This window comes from Phasianus colchicus, chromosome 7 (assembly GCF_987193195.1).
Source record: "Phasianus colchicus chromosome 7, bPhaCol1.hap1.1, whole genome shotgun sequence".
Taxonomy (NCBI): domain Eukaryota; kingdom Metazoa; phylum Chordata; class Aves; order Galliformes; family Phasianidae; genus Phasianus; species Phasianus colchicus.
Window position 1 is genome coordinate 1,629,221 of NC_143442.1, and position 13,928 is coordinate 1,643,148.

General features: G+C 38.0%; 1 protein-coding gene across 1 annotated transcript in view; it reads left to right on the forward strand.

Annotated features, from left to right (window-relative positions):
• The first annotated feature begins 41 nt into the window (after nt 1-41).
• NEB (nebulin) overlaps nt 42-13,928 on the forward strand; it is a 121,529-nt gene continuing 107,642 nt past the window's right edge. The window contains exons 1-16 of the mRNA XM_090143472.1: nt 42-546; nt 1,718-1,762; nt 4,242-4,445; nt 5,394-5,501; nt 6,277-6,381; nt 6,691-6,795; nt 6,891-6,995; nt 7,962-8,066; nt 9,820-9,924; nt 10,130-10,237; nt 11,004-11,120; nt 11,721-11,822; nt 11,903-12,010; nt 12,104-12,208; nt 12,871-12,969; nt 13,812-13,916. Coding sequence (XP_089999598.1) covers nt 481-546; nt 1,718-1,762; nt 4,242-4,445; nt 5,394-5,501; nt 6,277-6,381; nt 6,691-6,795; nt 6,891-6,995; nt 7,962-8,066; nt 9,820-9,924; nt 10,130-10,237; nt 11,004-11,120; nt 11,721-11,822; nt 11,903-12,010; nt 12,104-12,208; nt 12,871-12,969; nt 13,812-13,916 — 1,692 coding nt within the window. The 5' untranslated portion in view covers nt 42-480. The remainder of the gene's footprint in view (nt 547-1,717; nt 1,763-4,241; nt 4,446-5,393; nt 5,502-6,276; nt 6,382-6,690; nt 6,796-6,890; nt 6,996-7,961; nt 8,067-9,819; nt 9,925-10,129; nt 10,238-11,003; nt 11,121-11,720; nt 11,823-11,902; nt 12,011-12,103; nt 12,209-12,870; nt 12,970-13,811; nt 13,917-13,928) is intronic.

Here is a 13,928-nt window from a genome sequence, read left to right on the forward strand (position 1 = left end):
GATTTCTGGAATGTGCTGAAGACAAACTTCTCAATGCAGATGACTGATGAACTGTCTAGGGGAGATGGTCTGCTTGAACGTGCCACTTGAACAGGAAAGAACAGGCGGAAGATGGAAAGGTCAGTGGCAGCATGGGCTGCAGAAACCACAAGACTGTGGACCTGAAGATTTGAGAGAAGCAAGCAAGGCAAACAGAATTATAATCACTGATTCCAGAAGGGCAAATTAGAGCCTGTTCAGGGCCCTGCTGGGGAAGATCCCTTGAGAAAAGTCCAAGAGAGTTGGGTAATCCTCCAGAACAGTTTCCTCAGAGCAAAAGAACTGTTCATTTGAATGTGCAGAAATCAAATGAAGGCTGGTATGGATGAACATGCAGCTCCTGGCTGAGTTCAGACGCAAAAGAAGGTGGGAATAGGAGCTGAGTACTTGGGAGGAGCGTAGATGGAGATGTAAGATGTTACAGAGCATGTTCCTGTATGCATGGGCAAACCAACAAGGGATGTGCAGAGCAGCAGAAGTGTGTTATCATTGGCAGTGAGAGGGAAGGTAAGAGTGTGGGACTGTAGTTTCAGTGGTCAGAGAACCTCAGCATATTGCTTGAAGAGGTTTTTTTTGTTGTGGTTTGTTTGGTTGTTTTTTTGTTTTTTTTTTTTCATCAATTTTGGTAAGCTTTATTCTCTAGTCTTCCAGGTCTCTGATTCCCAGCAGAGATGTGAGAGTGATGTAGTATCTGCAGTAGACGAAGGCAGAGTTAGGGGTGGCTTATCCGACTGGGATGTATATGGTTCCAGGGGACTGGAGGGGGTGGATCAGGGGTGCTGAGGGGTCTGGCTGATATCAGTGAAGGGCTACTGTCTGTAATCTTCAAAAGTTCGTTGTATTGTGGGGAAGTTCCTGATAATTGGAAAAAGCCTTGTTATACCCAACTTCAGGGAAAGCAAGAAAGAGGATTCAAGGATAAACAGATGGTGAACTCGAATCCTTAAGAAGGCTATGGAGAAAATCACCTATGAAGCCATTTTTAAACACACGTAGAGCAAAGTGATGGGGAGCAGTGGATATTTGTTTATTGAGGGTGGATCGTGGCTGACCAGGCTTGGTGCTTTTCATGGTAATTTTACTTTGGCTGTTGACGAGGAAGGAACAGCAAATGGTCTGTGCCTGGACTACAGAAGGAGCACTGAAACAGACTGATGTAGTCTCACTAAATTGATGAGATATGAGCTGGATACGTGGAAAATTAAATAAGTAGAAAACTGGCTGACTGTGGAGCTCTGAATTCTGATCAGTAGAAGGAAGTCTGACTGGCAGCCAGTAATGGCTGGGGTCCGTTGTGGAACTGTGGAGATCCTCATCTGTAGGTAGGAGCAACCCTGAAGACAGCCTTGGAGAAAGAATTCTCTTACAGTCCTTTTGGCATACTGCCTAACATTTGGGAAGTCCTGTTCTATTGGATGCTTTCTTTCAGTGTGGTCATCGTTTGCCTTTCTTATGGATCGTTAGATAATGGTCCTTCATTAATTACTTAGGAGGAAGATCAATTAAGGAACATAAGGAAAAAATCCAATCAATGCAAAAAAATAATAACATCTTCAGGACTTGATAATATCTTTACAAACTGCAGTCTTGTTTCTCCTGAGGTGTGTCTTTAAAACAGTCTTTGCTATTCTGTATGATCTGTCCTAACAATGATTTTTTTTTCTCCTTTCTTTAATAGTACTACATTGAGGAGACAATTGTTGAGGAGGGTGAACCATATGAGGTAAAGGTTCCTGTGAAGTTGAATGTGATTGATATATGCATTAATTACATTATATATGTAATTAATGTGTAATACTAAACTAGTGGCCTTTTGCATTCTGAGGATCAATTTTCCATAGCTAGCACATAGGTATCAGTGAACAGTTGCTTTTTCTTCTTTTTTCCTCTTCAAGACCTTGTTGTGAGCTGACCAAGAGGGTTTCTAGCTTTTTTTGAGCTACTGTCCCATCTGTTTTTTAGATTTGTATTTGGGATTCAACCTGGATGTGCACTGTTTGCCACTGTTTGTTTTTCATCAGAAGGAGCTGAGGATGTGTCTGATAGAAAAGGACTATGCTGATTTCTTTCCTGCTCTCTGTTTTGCTGATGATCTTCCCTTTGCTGCTGGCCAGCAGCTAAATTTGCACAGGAGCTGACAGAAATGAACAGCAGGTTTTGTTATTTAACTAGAAAGACAGGCAGAAAGGTTACTTGGGTAACATATTGACAAAATCTAATCATTAGTGTTAAAGATGAACAGGATTATTGAGGATGTGAGTTTGGCTAGATACATATGTAAGATAACAGAGCCCTACTGCACTATGTGCAGCTTGTTAGGAAAAGAAGCATGTAAAGATTCTGCCTGAATCTAGTTTGTGTTATCAGTTCTTTTCCCACTGCAAAGTGGTGAAGATTTTTTTCATGTCACTGGTAACAAATATATGAATTACCATGGAGTTATTGCCATCATCTGTAGTTCTACTGATAGTATAGATAGAAGCAACTCTTTGCTACCATGAAATGTTTTTTCTGGCGTTATGCTGAAACATAATCTTAGCAGTTCCTTCCAAACGAAGGATCTGGTCCCAAAGTCTTACTATAGTTTTAATTTAATGTGTGATTGATACCATCTGAGCAAATAATTGAAGACTGCACTTTTGAAGAAAGCCTGTCATGTTATTTTTAACCGCTGCATTCATCAGGGGTTTTAAAATCCAGAGCCAGACTGGATTTAAAGGGAGCAATAGCGTGACTATTGCTGTGTCAGATCTGCCTCAGATTTTGAAAACAGCATTGTAGAGTAAGAATCACATATGAGTATCAATGTCTTTTTAGCTAATGCGATTGGATGCATTTCCATCAGCTGTGAGTGCAGTTTATGGCATTAGCATCATGCGGGCCTATGAGTTATCTTATGAAAGTAAAAGAGAGGAGTTTTGTTTGTTTTTTTAACATGAAATACTGTTTTCAGAAGGAAGCCTCTCCAAGCTTTAGAAATCTGTTACAACTTCTCAAGAAAGCTTCACTACTCTGTTCTAAACCTAACATCAAGTAACGCTTTTCTGAGTCTTGCCTAGGCAGGTTTCAAGCTGTGCTGTGCTTTCAGTGCCAGAACTTAAACGAACACTTGCTTACTTGAAGTGAGTTGTAAGAGATTAATCTGTTGTGGTGCAGAAGTAACTATTAACATCCTGACGCGTCATTGGTGAAATGTAATTAATGTTCACATAATAAACAGCCTTTTTGTAATTGAAGTTTTGTGTATTTGCCAAGTTAATATTTAATGCTTGGTGTATTTTCTGGTCTACCTCATACTAATGTAAGTAACTATCGGAAATCTGACCTTCGTGCATTCCTTTTCAGAGCATTTGTTTTGTTTAAGCTAATTGATTATGAAATAAAGCTTGATACTTTGTTTTTCAGATAATTTCAGAGCATATTTTTCAGCTGTAATAATTATTTTAACATGCTTTGGATTAGAATCTTCATATTAAAATTATCTCTTACAGCATGAATGCGTTGATTAAAAAAGTCTATGAATGATTTAGATTAATTGTGGTCTTCTTTCCAGTGGATGCTTGATCAAATGTATGTATATCTCAACTATATCTTTGCCATGATTATGATCTGACTATGAGAAAATGTACGTTAGTAGAAGAGGTGGATTCCAGGCGTTTGTTCAGTCAGTTGGTGCATCATAGATTTGCCACAGGATCCTGAAGACTTGGGATCTGCAGTGTCCATTCCTTTCACAAGAAGAAGATAATCATTTTGAATGACTGTGTGCACCTCTGACCTGCTTTCTCAGTGTCATCGTTAGGAAACCTGGAAGTGTGATGTCTGCTTCTTCAACACTGAGAGCACTTCTCATGCTTTGGTTTTGGTTGTGGGTGGTCACATCTGAGAAACCACCTCATGCCAGTGGAAGTTATGCGTATGAAACACAGCCCCACTCTTCCTGCTCCTTTGGAGAACAGTTGTATCAGTTTGATGCAGAAATCAGCCAGTTGTTTAATTCCTTGTACTTTTTCAGTTTGAGTCATGTAAAGCAGGCATTTATTGGTCATCCCAGGAGGAAGTAAGTGTCACCGTTTTTCTACACCGTAGGTGGTTTGGGGATAAGAACTGAGCATCCTTCTATATCAGAGGAAGTGAAAAAAAGCTTAAAATAAAACTGTGATTTGGAACTAAAACACATTTATTTTTTTCTCTACTCCCAGGTGGTCACTGAGATCACTGACAGCACTAGCACAGAATTCACAGGTCCTACAACCATCACTCGTACGATTGAGTATGAAAAAACTTCTGGTGAGGATGCACCAACTCCAGTCAGAAAGAAGACAATACGGACAAAAGTGGACTCTTCTAAGTTCTTGACACCTTACCTGCAGCACAGTAATAAAATGAAGGACCTGTTCAGTGAGGTGAATTGTCCCATGTCCTTTACTTGTTTAGAAACACCAATTTTGAAAGCATCTGATGGGTATTGTTGCAATCCTTTATGCTATTTTGACTCCTCCTGTACTCCGTTTCGTCATGTGTGTCAGTGCTGTTTGCTTGAAGTAGGAAGTTTCCTTCTTTCAATTAGATCATCTCTTGCCTATTTTCTGCTTACATGCATCAAGTAATCTTTAGACACAAAAAGCCTGTGGCAGATATCTCAAGATTTATCTCAGATGTCAGTTAAGAGGTCTCCTGTGCTGTCTGACTTGGATACTTAAGTAAGGAAATGCAAGAGCTAGTGTTTATTAAATAGTGATCCTCAGTATTTTGTACAGTAGTATATTTCTCTATCCCTCTCTATATGCAAGAATTATTTTGTGCACAGTATGTGGGAACAAACACCTACCCAAATTCCTGGTGTAGTATATCAAATTCCAGTATTATATATATATTCCATTTTACTGTGTTTTTAGAGGTGGAAAATAACTGTGCTGTGCAGGTGTGTGATGGTGTCAGACCTTTTTTCCTTGATTTTAATGTGTGATACCTACCAGTTTTGTTGTTGAAATGATATATGAGATCATATGCCTAAGATTGCTACTCTCGCCCCAAAATTTTCCCCATCTTTGGTCACTGAAACAAGTAACTGAATGTATCAGGGTGAGATGTGTAATGCAAATAAACTCTGAGGTGATCTAAAGCAGGCTGAAGGTAGAAATGGATTTTTTCTGCTGTGTCAGATGGAAGAAAATCACTTGGTTAAAATAAGCAGAACTGTGCAAATGTATTTGTGTAATGACAGCTTGTATTATTCAGTGCTGTGCCCCGAACTCCTATACTAAACAGATGAATACATCAAAATTACTGTTTACATTTCTGCCAGAGCTTTAGGATGTGTCTTAATCATACTTGTCATTATTTTCTTTCAGAACAAGTACAAAGAAAAATTTAATAAAGAAAGAGGAAAGCCATATGCTTCCACAATTGATACCCCAGAAATTCGAAGAATCAAGAAAGTGCAGGATCAGCTCAGTGAGGTAGATATCAAATGTTGTTCTTTCTGTAGTTCCAGTCTTCCCTTAATAGTGCATGTCACAATTTGGGAAACTAAAATCCAAAGCATCTTCATTCTTTGTAGAGTAAGTGGGGAGAATTGGATCTCTGGGAATAGGAAAGCTGAGTGGGAAAGCTGAGTGGGGAGGCACCTAACCACTGTGCAGGAGATGAGTATCCATTACATTTTGCTCAACACCTGGCTTAGGATATATTGAGGAACGTGATGCAGCAATCCCTGTGCTAAAGCTGACTGAGCCTGCTGTCAAGCTGGGAATGTTGTAACGGCATTAGAATGATTTTGTGCTCCATCTACTGGTTTGCCATGGTGGTGTGGCTGCTGTGTTGCTTTTGGGACCACAGATAGCGTATGGTCTGTGGTAATGGACTGTGAAATTAACAGATACTGAATAGCATGGGGATTTCCACCTCATTATACAGGTGGAAGCACTCTTAGGAAGAACTCAGATTATAGGATTACACCCTAGTTTGGATTCACAGCTCTTGATGTTGTCTCAAAGCTGCATTTCTTTTTCATATAACTCACAAAATCTGTTTGTTTCTCTTGGTATTATTTCCAAGCAACAGCTAGTCCATGGTAAAGGTTAATCATATGCCTAAATGCTTTACTCAATACAGAATCTTTGCATCTCTGGATCTTTGCATTCTCAAGTTTCAAAATGTCAATATTCTGCTTTAAGAGGACACTTGTCAGTGTTAGCTGTAAATACAGCTGTGGTTTGGTGTGCATTGCTCTAGGTTAAATACCGCATGGCTGGTGAAGCTGCTCGAACTATTTGCCACGTTGATGAAAAGGCCTGGGATATAGAACATGCAAAGAAGGTATCTCAGCAAGTGAGCAAGGTGAGTGAGTTTTGGCTTACCAGAAGGCTTGTGAACGTTAACAGATCATGAAGTTACTGATAAAAGCAAGGTTTTCAGCTCAGGACACTGAAGCAGTGTCTATAGAGCAGTTTAGAAGCTCAGGGGGGAAGACCAAATAAATTGATCAAGGCAAGTATAAATATCTTAAATGTTTCCAATTCATATTTTTAAATGTCATGAGTATGATACATTCACTTTGCAAAAAAAGCTTTCCATCAAGCTGTTTATTAACTAATGTAAATATTTTTCTAATAAGAGAGTAACTAGCCTGCTGATCTTTTTGTTCAGGTGTTATATAAACAGAACTGGGAGGAGAATAAAGACAAGTACTTACTTCCCCCTGATGCCCCAGAGCTTGTAAATGCAATAAAAAATACAGCAATGTTCAGTAAGGTAAGAAGAATCACTGGTTTAGTCAGCTGAAGTTTAAAAAGCATTCCAAGATAAAAATGAATTCATTCTCTATTCTGGCATTTTTCTGTTTTAAGAAACTTTATACAGAAGACTGGGAAGGAGACAAAACATTGTTCTACCCGTACAATGACAGTCCAGAACTCAGAAGGGTGGCACAGGCTCAAAAAGCTCTGAGTGATGTAAGTATCAAAGCCTGGTTGAAAATTGGATCCTGCTACAGTGTAACTTCTTGCTAGGAGGACAAGGGGAAATGGTTTGAAGTTGAGGGAGGGAAGATTTAGGTTGAATGTCAGGGGGAAGTGCTTTGCTATGAGAGTGGTGAGGTGCTGGAACAGCTGCCCAGAGAGGCTGTGGATGCCCCGTCCATCCCTGGAGGTGTTCAAGGCCAGGTTGGATGGGGCCCTGGGCAGCCTGGGCTGCTGTGAAATGTGGAGGTTGGTGGCCCTGCATGTGACAGGAGGTTGGAGCTTCATGGTCCTTGAGGTCCCTTCCAACCCAACCATTCTGTGATTCTGTGAACTTGAGAGGTGGAACTTTATAGCAGAACAGAAGATAAATATGCATAGATATGCACTGATATCTCTGAGAGTGGTGCTCTTTCTGTAGAAAAGTGAACCCTCTTTTTTAGGGTGTGTACCTATTGGCTTTTTAATATTGGATTATAAGTGAAAGAAATAATTTAAGACCTCAGATAACTAATAAGACCTCAAATGCCTGTTAAAATGTGTTGAGAAGCTCTCGGGGTTGGCTGTAAGCCCAGTAGCCCTGTTTGCTGGGCTTGTGAAGTATCTGCAAACCTGTATGATAAGAAAACTCAGTAGTTCATGAGCTATGCTCAGCATTGCTATTTGCTGATACTTATGGGGAAAAAAAAACAGACACAGAACTCTTCAACTAAGTATTTCAGGTCTTATATAAAGGTTTCAGGTGTCCAGTTTATCACAAACAGTGGAGTAGCAGGCTTGAAAACTTTCCTAGTGAACTTTTCCATAGTCCCCCAGAAGACATTGATTGAAAGAGATTATTATTATTCTGTGAACAGAACTACTTTTGTTACTGGTGGCATTAGCAGAGGTAAGATTAAATATTATGTTACTATTGAGGTGGGCAGTTTCTGTAAACGTTTACTTCTTTCCTATTTCCAGATTGTCTACAAAAAAGGGCACGATGAACGAAAATCTAAATATACTTCTCTGCCAGATCCCCCTGATGTGGAACAAGCCAAGAAAGTGACAAGGCAGCTGAGTGATGTGAGTAGAATGCAGTTCTCTTCCTTCAATTGAAATTTCCATTTTGGAATTAGAGAGGCAAAAAGGTACCAGAGAGCAAAAGAAAAGTCCAGACCTCAAGATGTCTTTGATTTTTTTTAAGTAGTGAAAGTCAGCTTTTAAGTTTTCTTTCTTCTTAAAACATCTCAGAAGATCCTATCCAGTTTCAAATGAAAGACAAAATGTCATTCTTATCAGCAAATCTAGGTTTCATAAAACATTTCTGCTTCTATCATACATGCATTAGTTTCTATTCTTCCTTTTGTAAAAAAAAAAAAATCTCCTGCATTGCATTTTAAACTTTTACAGGTCAAAGCAACAAAAAACATCCATTTTACTCCTCTCTTCAAAATAAACAGTGAAACACAAGTATGCATCTGGTTTTAAAATGAATTACTTGCTTACAAGGAATAATCCCAGTTTGCTGTTAAGTTGAATATCTGATCTTTGAAGATGCCTAGGTTGATGGCAGAGAAAACCTTTTAAAAGTTACTTTCAGTGTCAGATCATTGTCCACATATCCCATGCTAGTTCATGGGTACTTGCAGAAATTAGATAACTCTTTCCCAATTTGCACACTGAATTAGCAAGTAATGTTCAACAGTAAATTCCACAGTTGTATGGCATGACTAGCAAAGACTGACACCAGTCCACAGCAGTACATTTTACACAGAATAAAACAGCTGAGGAATGCAGGAGGTGAAGTAAAATAGAGGAAGATCAACTTTTGCTGGAGAACTTGGAGCTAAGTCATATGAACTCTTAAGCCAGAAGGTTTTTAGTTCAGTTTGAAGTTTAGTTGTAGTAAGGAAGACATGCCTGATTTTGTTGCTATATAGTGGAAATTATCTGCTGTTTCAGATGAGGGAGTTAAGAGTAGCTAATGAACTCATCTGAAAGGTGACAGAAGGTAATATGTTGTTTAGAGGAAATTTCTTGTACCTTAAGTAGCTCAGAAGCTAAATTATCATCAAGAATTTTTTTTTTTGCATGGGAGAAGCAAGAAGATCAGTGTGATTGTTCTTGAAAATTAATAAAGCATAGTAACCTCTACACATATTTTCAAACAATAACATTCAGAAAAATCCTTTTTAACATGTACATTCTTAATCAGTGTGATAACAACTTGTACTTTCTGTGATGAGAAAAGCAACCGTGGTTGAAAGTGCATTTGGAACACTCAGTGAAAACTCAGGAAGGTTTTTATGTAATTAAACAGACAGTAACTGTTTAAGTAATTGTTCAAACACTTTAAACTTCTGTTTGAACAATTTATACTTGATTTCCATTACTCTGAACCTAGTCTGATAGAAATCACGTTTACCAGACAAGCCATGTATAGAAAGGACTTTCCATTTCTGTCCTGTAACAGGTTTCAGAAGCAGTAACAGTGAATTCTAGTTTAATTTTTGGGCAATATTATATCCCAGTGTTGTGTGAATAGTGAGACAACTGAAGGAATTTGGTAGTGATATCCCAATGTATCTCATTAGTCTTATTATTTATCATTTGGAATAGATGACTTATTTAATATATACATCCTTATTGGTCAGGGTATATTTACCAAAATAAATGAAAACTGAATGCTAAGGTCAGACTTCATGTGATTTTGACAGTGACTGACTGGTAAAGTGGTTATAGTGCTGATATAAAATAGGAGGCATCTTTAAAAAGAAGACTTTTAAGTGAAAATTGAGCTGGAGATTAAGTATTATTCTTTAAAATTTCATTGCAGATTATTTATCATGAAGACTATAAAAACAAGATCAAAGGCAAGTGGAGTCAAACTCCATGCTATGATGTTGCAATTGCAAAAATGAACGCAGAAAATATAAGCATGGTAAGTAAATTCTTCAGAAAATCTTGAAATGAACAGCTTTATTTTGTGCATGTACCAACGTGGCAAACACTGATTAAATTTTCCTACTTGGCTTGTTGTGTTTTTCTTTTTCTATTTAAGCTTCTTAATGGATGGCTAATTTATAATGCAGCTGCATTTGATACATTTGGTACATCTGATATCTGCTTTTCTCTGTTTTTAACAGAAAAAATACCAGGAAGACTTTGAAAATGTGAAAGACCAAATCTATTTTATGCAGACTGAAACTCCAGAATATGAAGCTAATAAGCGAGTTTCGGAGAATGTCAGTAAGGTATGTTGTTAGACCTGCTCCCATCTGTATAGCTTGAGTGTAGTTCTGAAGTCAGTACAGTTTGTGCTGAGGCTGTTTTGTCAGGTGTCAGAAATATTTTCTTCTGTGCAAAATATGTGTTCTTGTGTCCCTGCCACCCCAAAGCTTTCAGAGATTCCCACCCATGCTTATGATCCTCTGCAGTAGTACCTGTGAAGTAGAATATTCTCTTTCATGGAGATGGGAGTTTGCTTTGGTTTACTCTTACTGTATGTTATATGGTTTTAGTTGGAATAGATCAATACTGTTAACCAAGGCCAGCATAACCTAGCTGAATCTGGTTTCATGTTTTCAATTATTCATCCTTTCTCAGTGTATCTCAGTGATGTTATACTGGTACTTTGTGCTGAATTTGTTTGGCTTCTGCAGTTTCTGTAACAGCATTTGCATCAGCAAAGACAAAGATAATCTTCTGTCATTAACTTCTAAGAATGTAGTTATTCTAATATGTCAACTGGTAGTTAAAAAGTCAGAATGCTTGGCAAGGTGCTTTGAGGTCAGGACATCTAGTTAATAGCTGTTAATTATCTTTCAACCCAACCTCTCAGCTGGTGATCCCTGCACTGCTGTGATCTGAGTGCTTCTCGTGGTCCTTTGCCTTTATGAGTCATGAGTTAAAAGCAGATGGAGACCTTTCAGAAAATTTCAAGACAGTATAAGTTAGTGAGTGTTTGGCTTTTAATATTGATTTTAAAATCCTCACTGTTTTTGTTTTTACTTTTGAAAGATAAAATACAGAGCCGACTACGAGAAGAACAAAGCCATTGCAGATTATAATGTGCTTCCTGCAACAGAGAACCCATTGCTGAGGCAATTAAAAACTGCAGGAGATGTGCTGAGTGACGTGAGTATTATCCAAGTATAGCAGCATAAATTTCAGTCATGTACAGTAAACCAAAACCCAAACTCATCATTTCTTGACTTCTCCACTGAATTTCTCAGTATTTTTAGTTTTATAAAGGTAGTATTTTTCAAGAGATCCGACTGGCCAGAATGGTATCACTATAAGGAGTCATTTCCCCACAGCTGAGAGTGATGTGCTATGGAGATAGCTGATGATTGTGTAGTTCTTTTATAATCCTTTGAAAAATGGGTCACGAGGTAGAGGTTCTTCCTTAGTGCTTAGAACTTCAACTGCTGCCTGCAGTGATAAAATATGCACTTCTAGGTATTCATATATATGCTGTATTTCTGATATCGCTTCAAGAATGTATTTGACATTCTTGATTTCTCTCTTGATGTTTTCATCTATTTGGAAAGACACTTCATATTGCTCAACATCAGATGTTCAGAAATGATGAGTCAAACCTTCATGTCTTTCCTAACAATCCCAGAATCTACTAAAAAGAATTAAAAAATAATATTCACTGTTGTAATTTATATTGTATTGTAAGTGCATTTCAGTTCAACCTGCTTTCTTACCCAATGTTATTTTCTCTTGCAGAAATTATACAAAGAAGCCTATGAGCAGTCCAAAGGAACAAGCATGAACTACTGTGAGACACCAAAGTTCCAGACTGATAGCGTTCTGAAGAATTTTAGTGATGTATGTCTTGCTGAGTTCATATCTTTCCGTGCTGACACTCTTGATTGCTTTTCTTTATCAACTTGTGATTGTTTTTCCAGGTAAAATACAAAGATGCTTATCAAAAGAATATTTTGGGACACTATTTGGGCAGTTTTGAGGACCCACATCAGATACACTGTATGAAAGTCGAAGCTATGAAGAGTGATGTAAGTGTGGCACTCATCCTGTTCTTGCCATGGTGTTTTAATTTGGAGAAAGCTCAATTGTGTTTTCTTATGGAATGTTTATTTTATCCCTAGAAAAATTACAAAGCGGATTATGAAGAAGAAAAGACAAAATGCTACTTCCCTCAGACCATAACTCAAGAATATGAAGCTATTAAGAAGTTAGAGCAGTGTAAAGATGTAAGTATAGGGCAGTGGTTATCAGATAGCCAGTTAAATGCAGAGCATTTGCTCTGAGATGTCTGGAAGTTTACAGTGATTCCTGTTAATTTTAATTTTTGAGTGTGGTGTTATTAGCATAAGTGACTTTTATAAGTCATATTCATTTTATAAGCCTGTATTTTAGAAGTCTTTTGCGACACCTACTGATCAAGACAGTTATAACACCATCTAACAAATAAAACCACATAATTAGAGTAGTAACAAAACAAAAAATGACCCTCAAGCATCTACTTGCTTAAGTCAGCATATTTTTACATTAATGCTTTTTAAAATACTTCAACATACTTTAGTGATTTTATTAATACAAATTGTAATTATTAATACTTGAAAGTATTTTAAAATATGTATTTGTGTGTAGTACTTTATATGGCATATCATTTATTGTCTATGGTAATATATAAGTTTAAATATTTTGTGTTTATACTTCTAAAATACTTTAAAAGTTTATTTGGGCTCTGATTGTGTTAAAGTAACATAAGAATCATTGTGCAGGACAGTACTTGTCTACACCATTGCAAAACTGCCAGCTATTCCAAGTAATGCTACATCACTGTGTCTAATTTAATAGAAAGATGTGTTTATGTACATTTACGATGAATGTACTTATTATTTACCCTCAGCACACCTACAAAAAGCATCCTGATCAGATCAAATTTACCCCAGTGACTGACTCTCCAGTACAGAAGCAAGCAGAGATCAATAGCAAGCAGCTGAGTGATGTAAGTGAACATACCAAACATGTCACTGTACTCTGGGACCATACGTTTCTGCACTGCAGCCACTTTCCAATTTTAAGACAATTCCTGAAATGAAAATATAGGTGAATATGGGTGTGCATATATGCACAGACATGGACACTTATGTGGCCTGTTCCAGTGGAAGCCCACCTGGAAATCAGGCTGCTTAGTTTTAGTTTTTTTTAAAGGAAGTGTACGTGTCATAGAATCATAGAATCACCAAGGTTGGAAAAGATCTCTAAGACCATCCAGTCTGACCCTCCACCTATCACCAACATTCCCCACTAAACCATGCCCTCAGTACAACATCTAATGTTTCTTGAATACCTCATGGGTCAGTGACTCCTCCACCTTCCTGGGCAGCCTATTGCAGTGCCTGACCACCCCCCCTTGGAGACGTATTTTCTAACATCCAGTCTGAATCTGCCCTGGCTCAACTGTTTCTATTGCTAGTTAAATGGGAGCAGAGGCCGATCCCCACCTCACCACAACCTCCCTTCAGGAATTGTAGAGGGCAATAAGGTCATTCCTGAGCCTCTTCTCCAGACTAAATAATCCCAGTTCCCTTAATTGCTCCTCATAAGGCCTGTGCTGCAGAGCCCTGAGTAAAGACCTTTCTGAGCAAAGACTACACAGAGCATTTAGGGCTTGTTTCTTCCATCAATAAGATCAATAATTCTGTTTGAAAAGTGCAGTCTCCATCCTTATGAGATAAGTGGCAGCATACATTTGCAAAAATCAAACCTAAATCCTCAGTTGACTCACAGTGAACTGGTGCTGCTTGTACAAGGAAAGAATTTATTTATGTATGATATATTTTACAGAAACTCTACAGATCTTCCGGAGAAGAAGTTAAACATAAATACACTCTCCCCCCAGATGTCCCACAGTTTATCCAAGCTAGATACAATGCTGCAAATGTCAGTGATGTAAGTGATGAC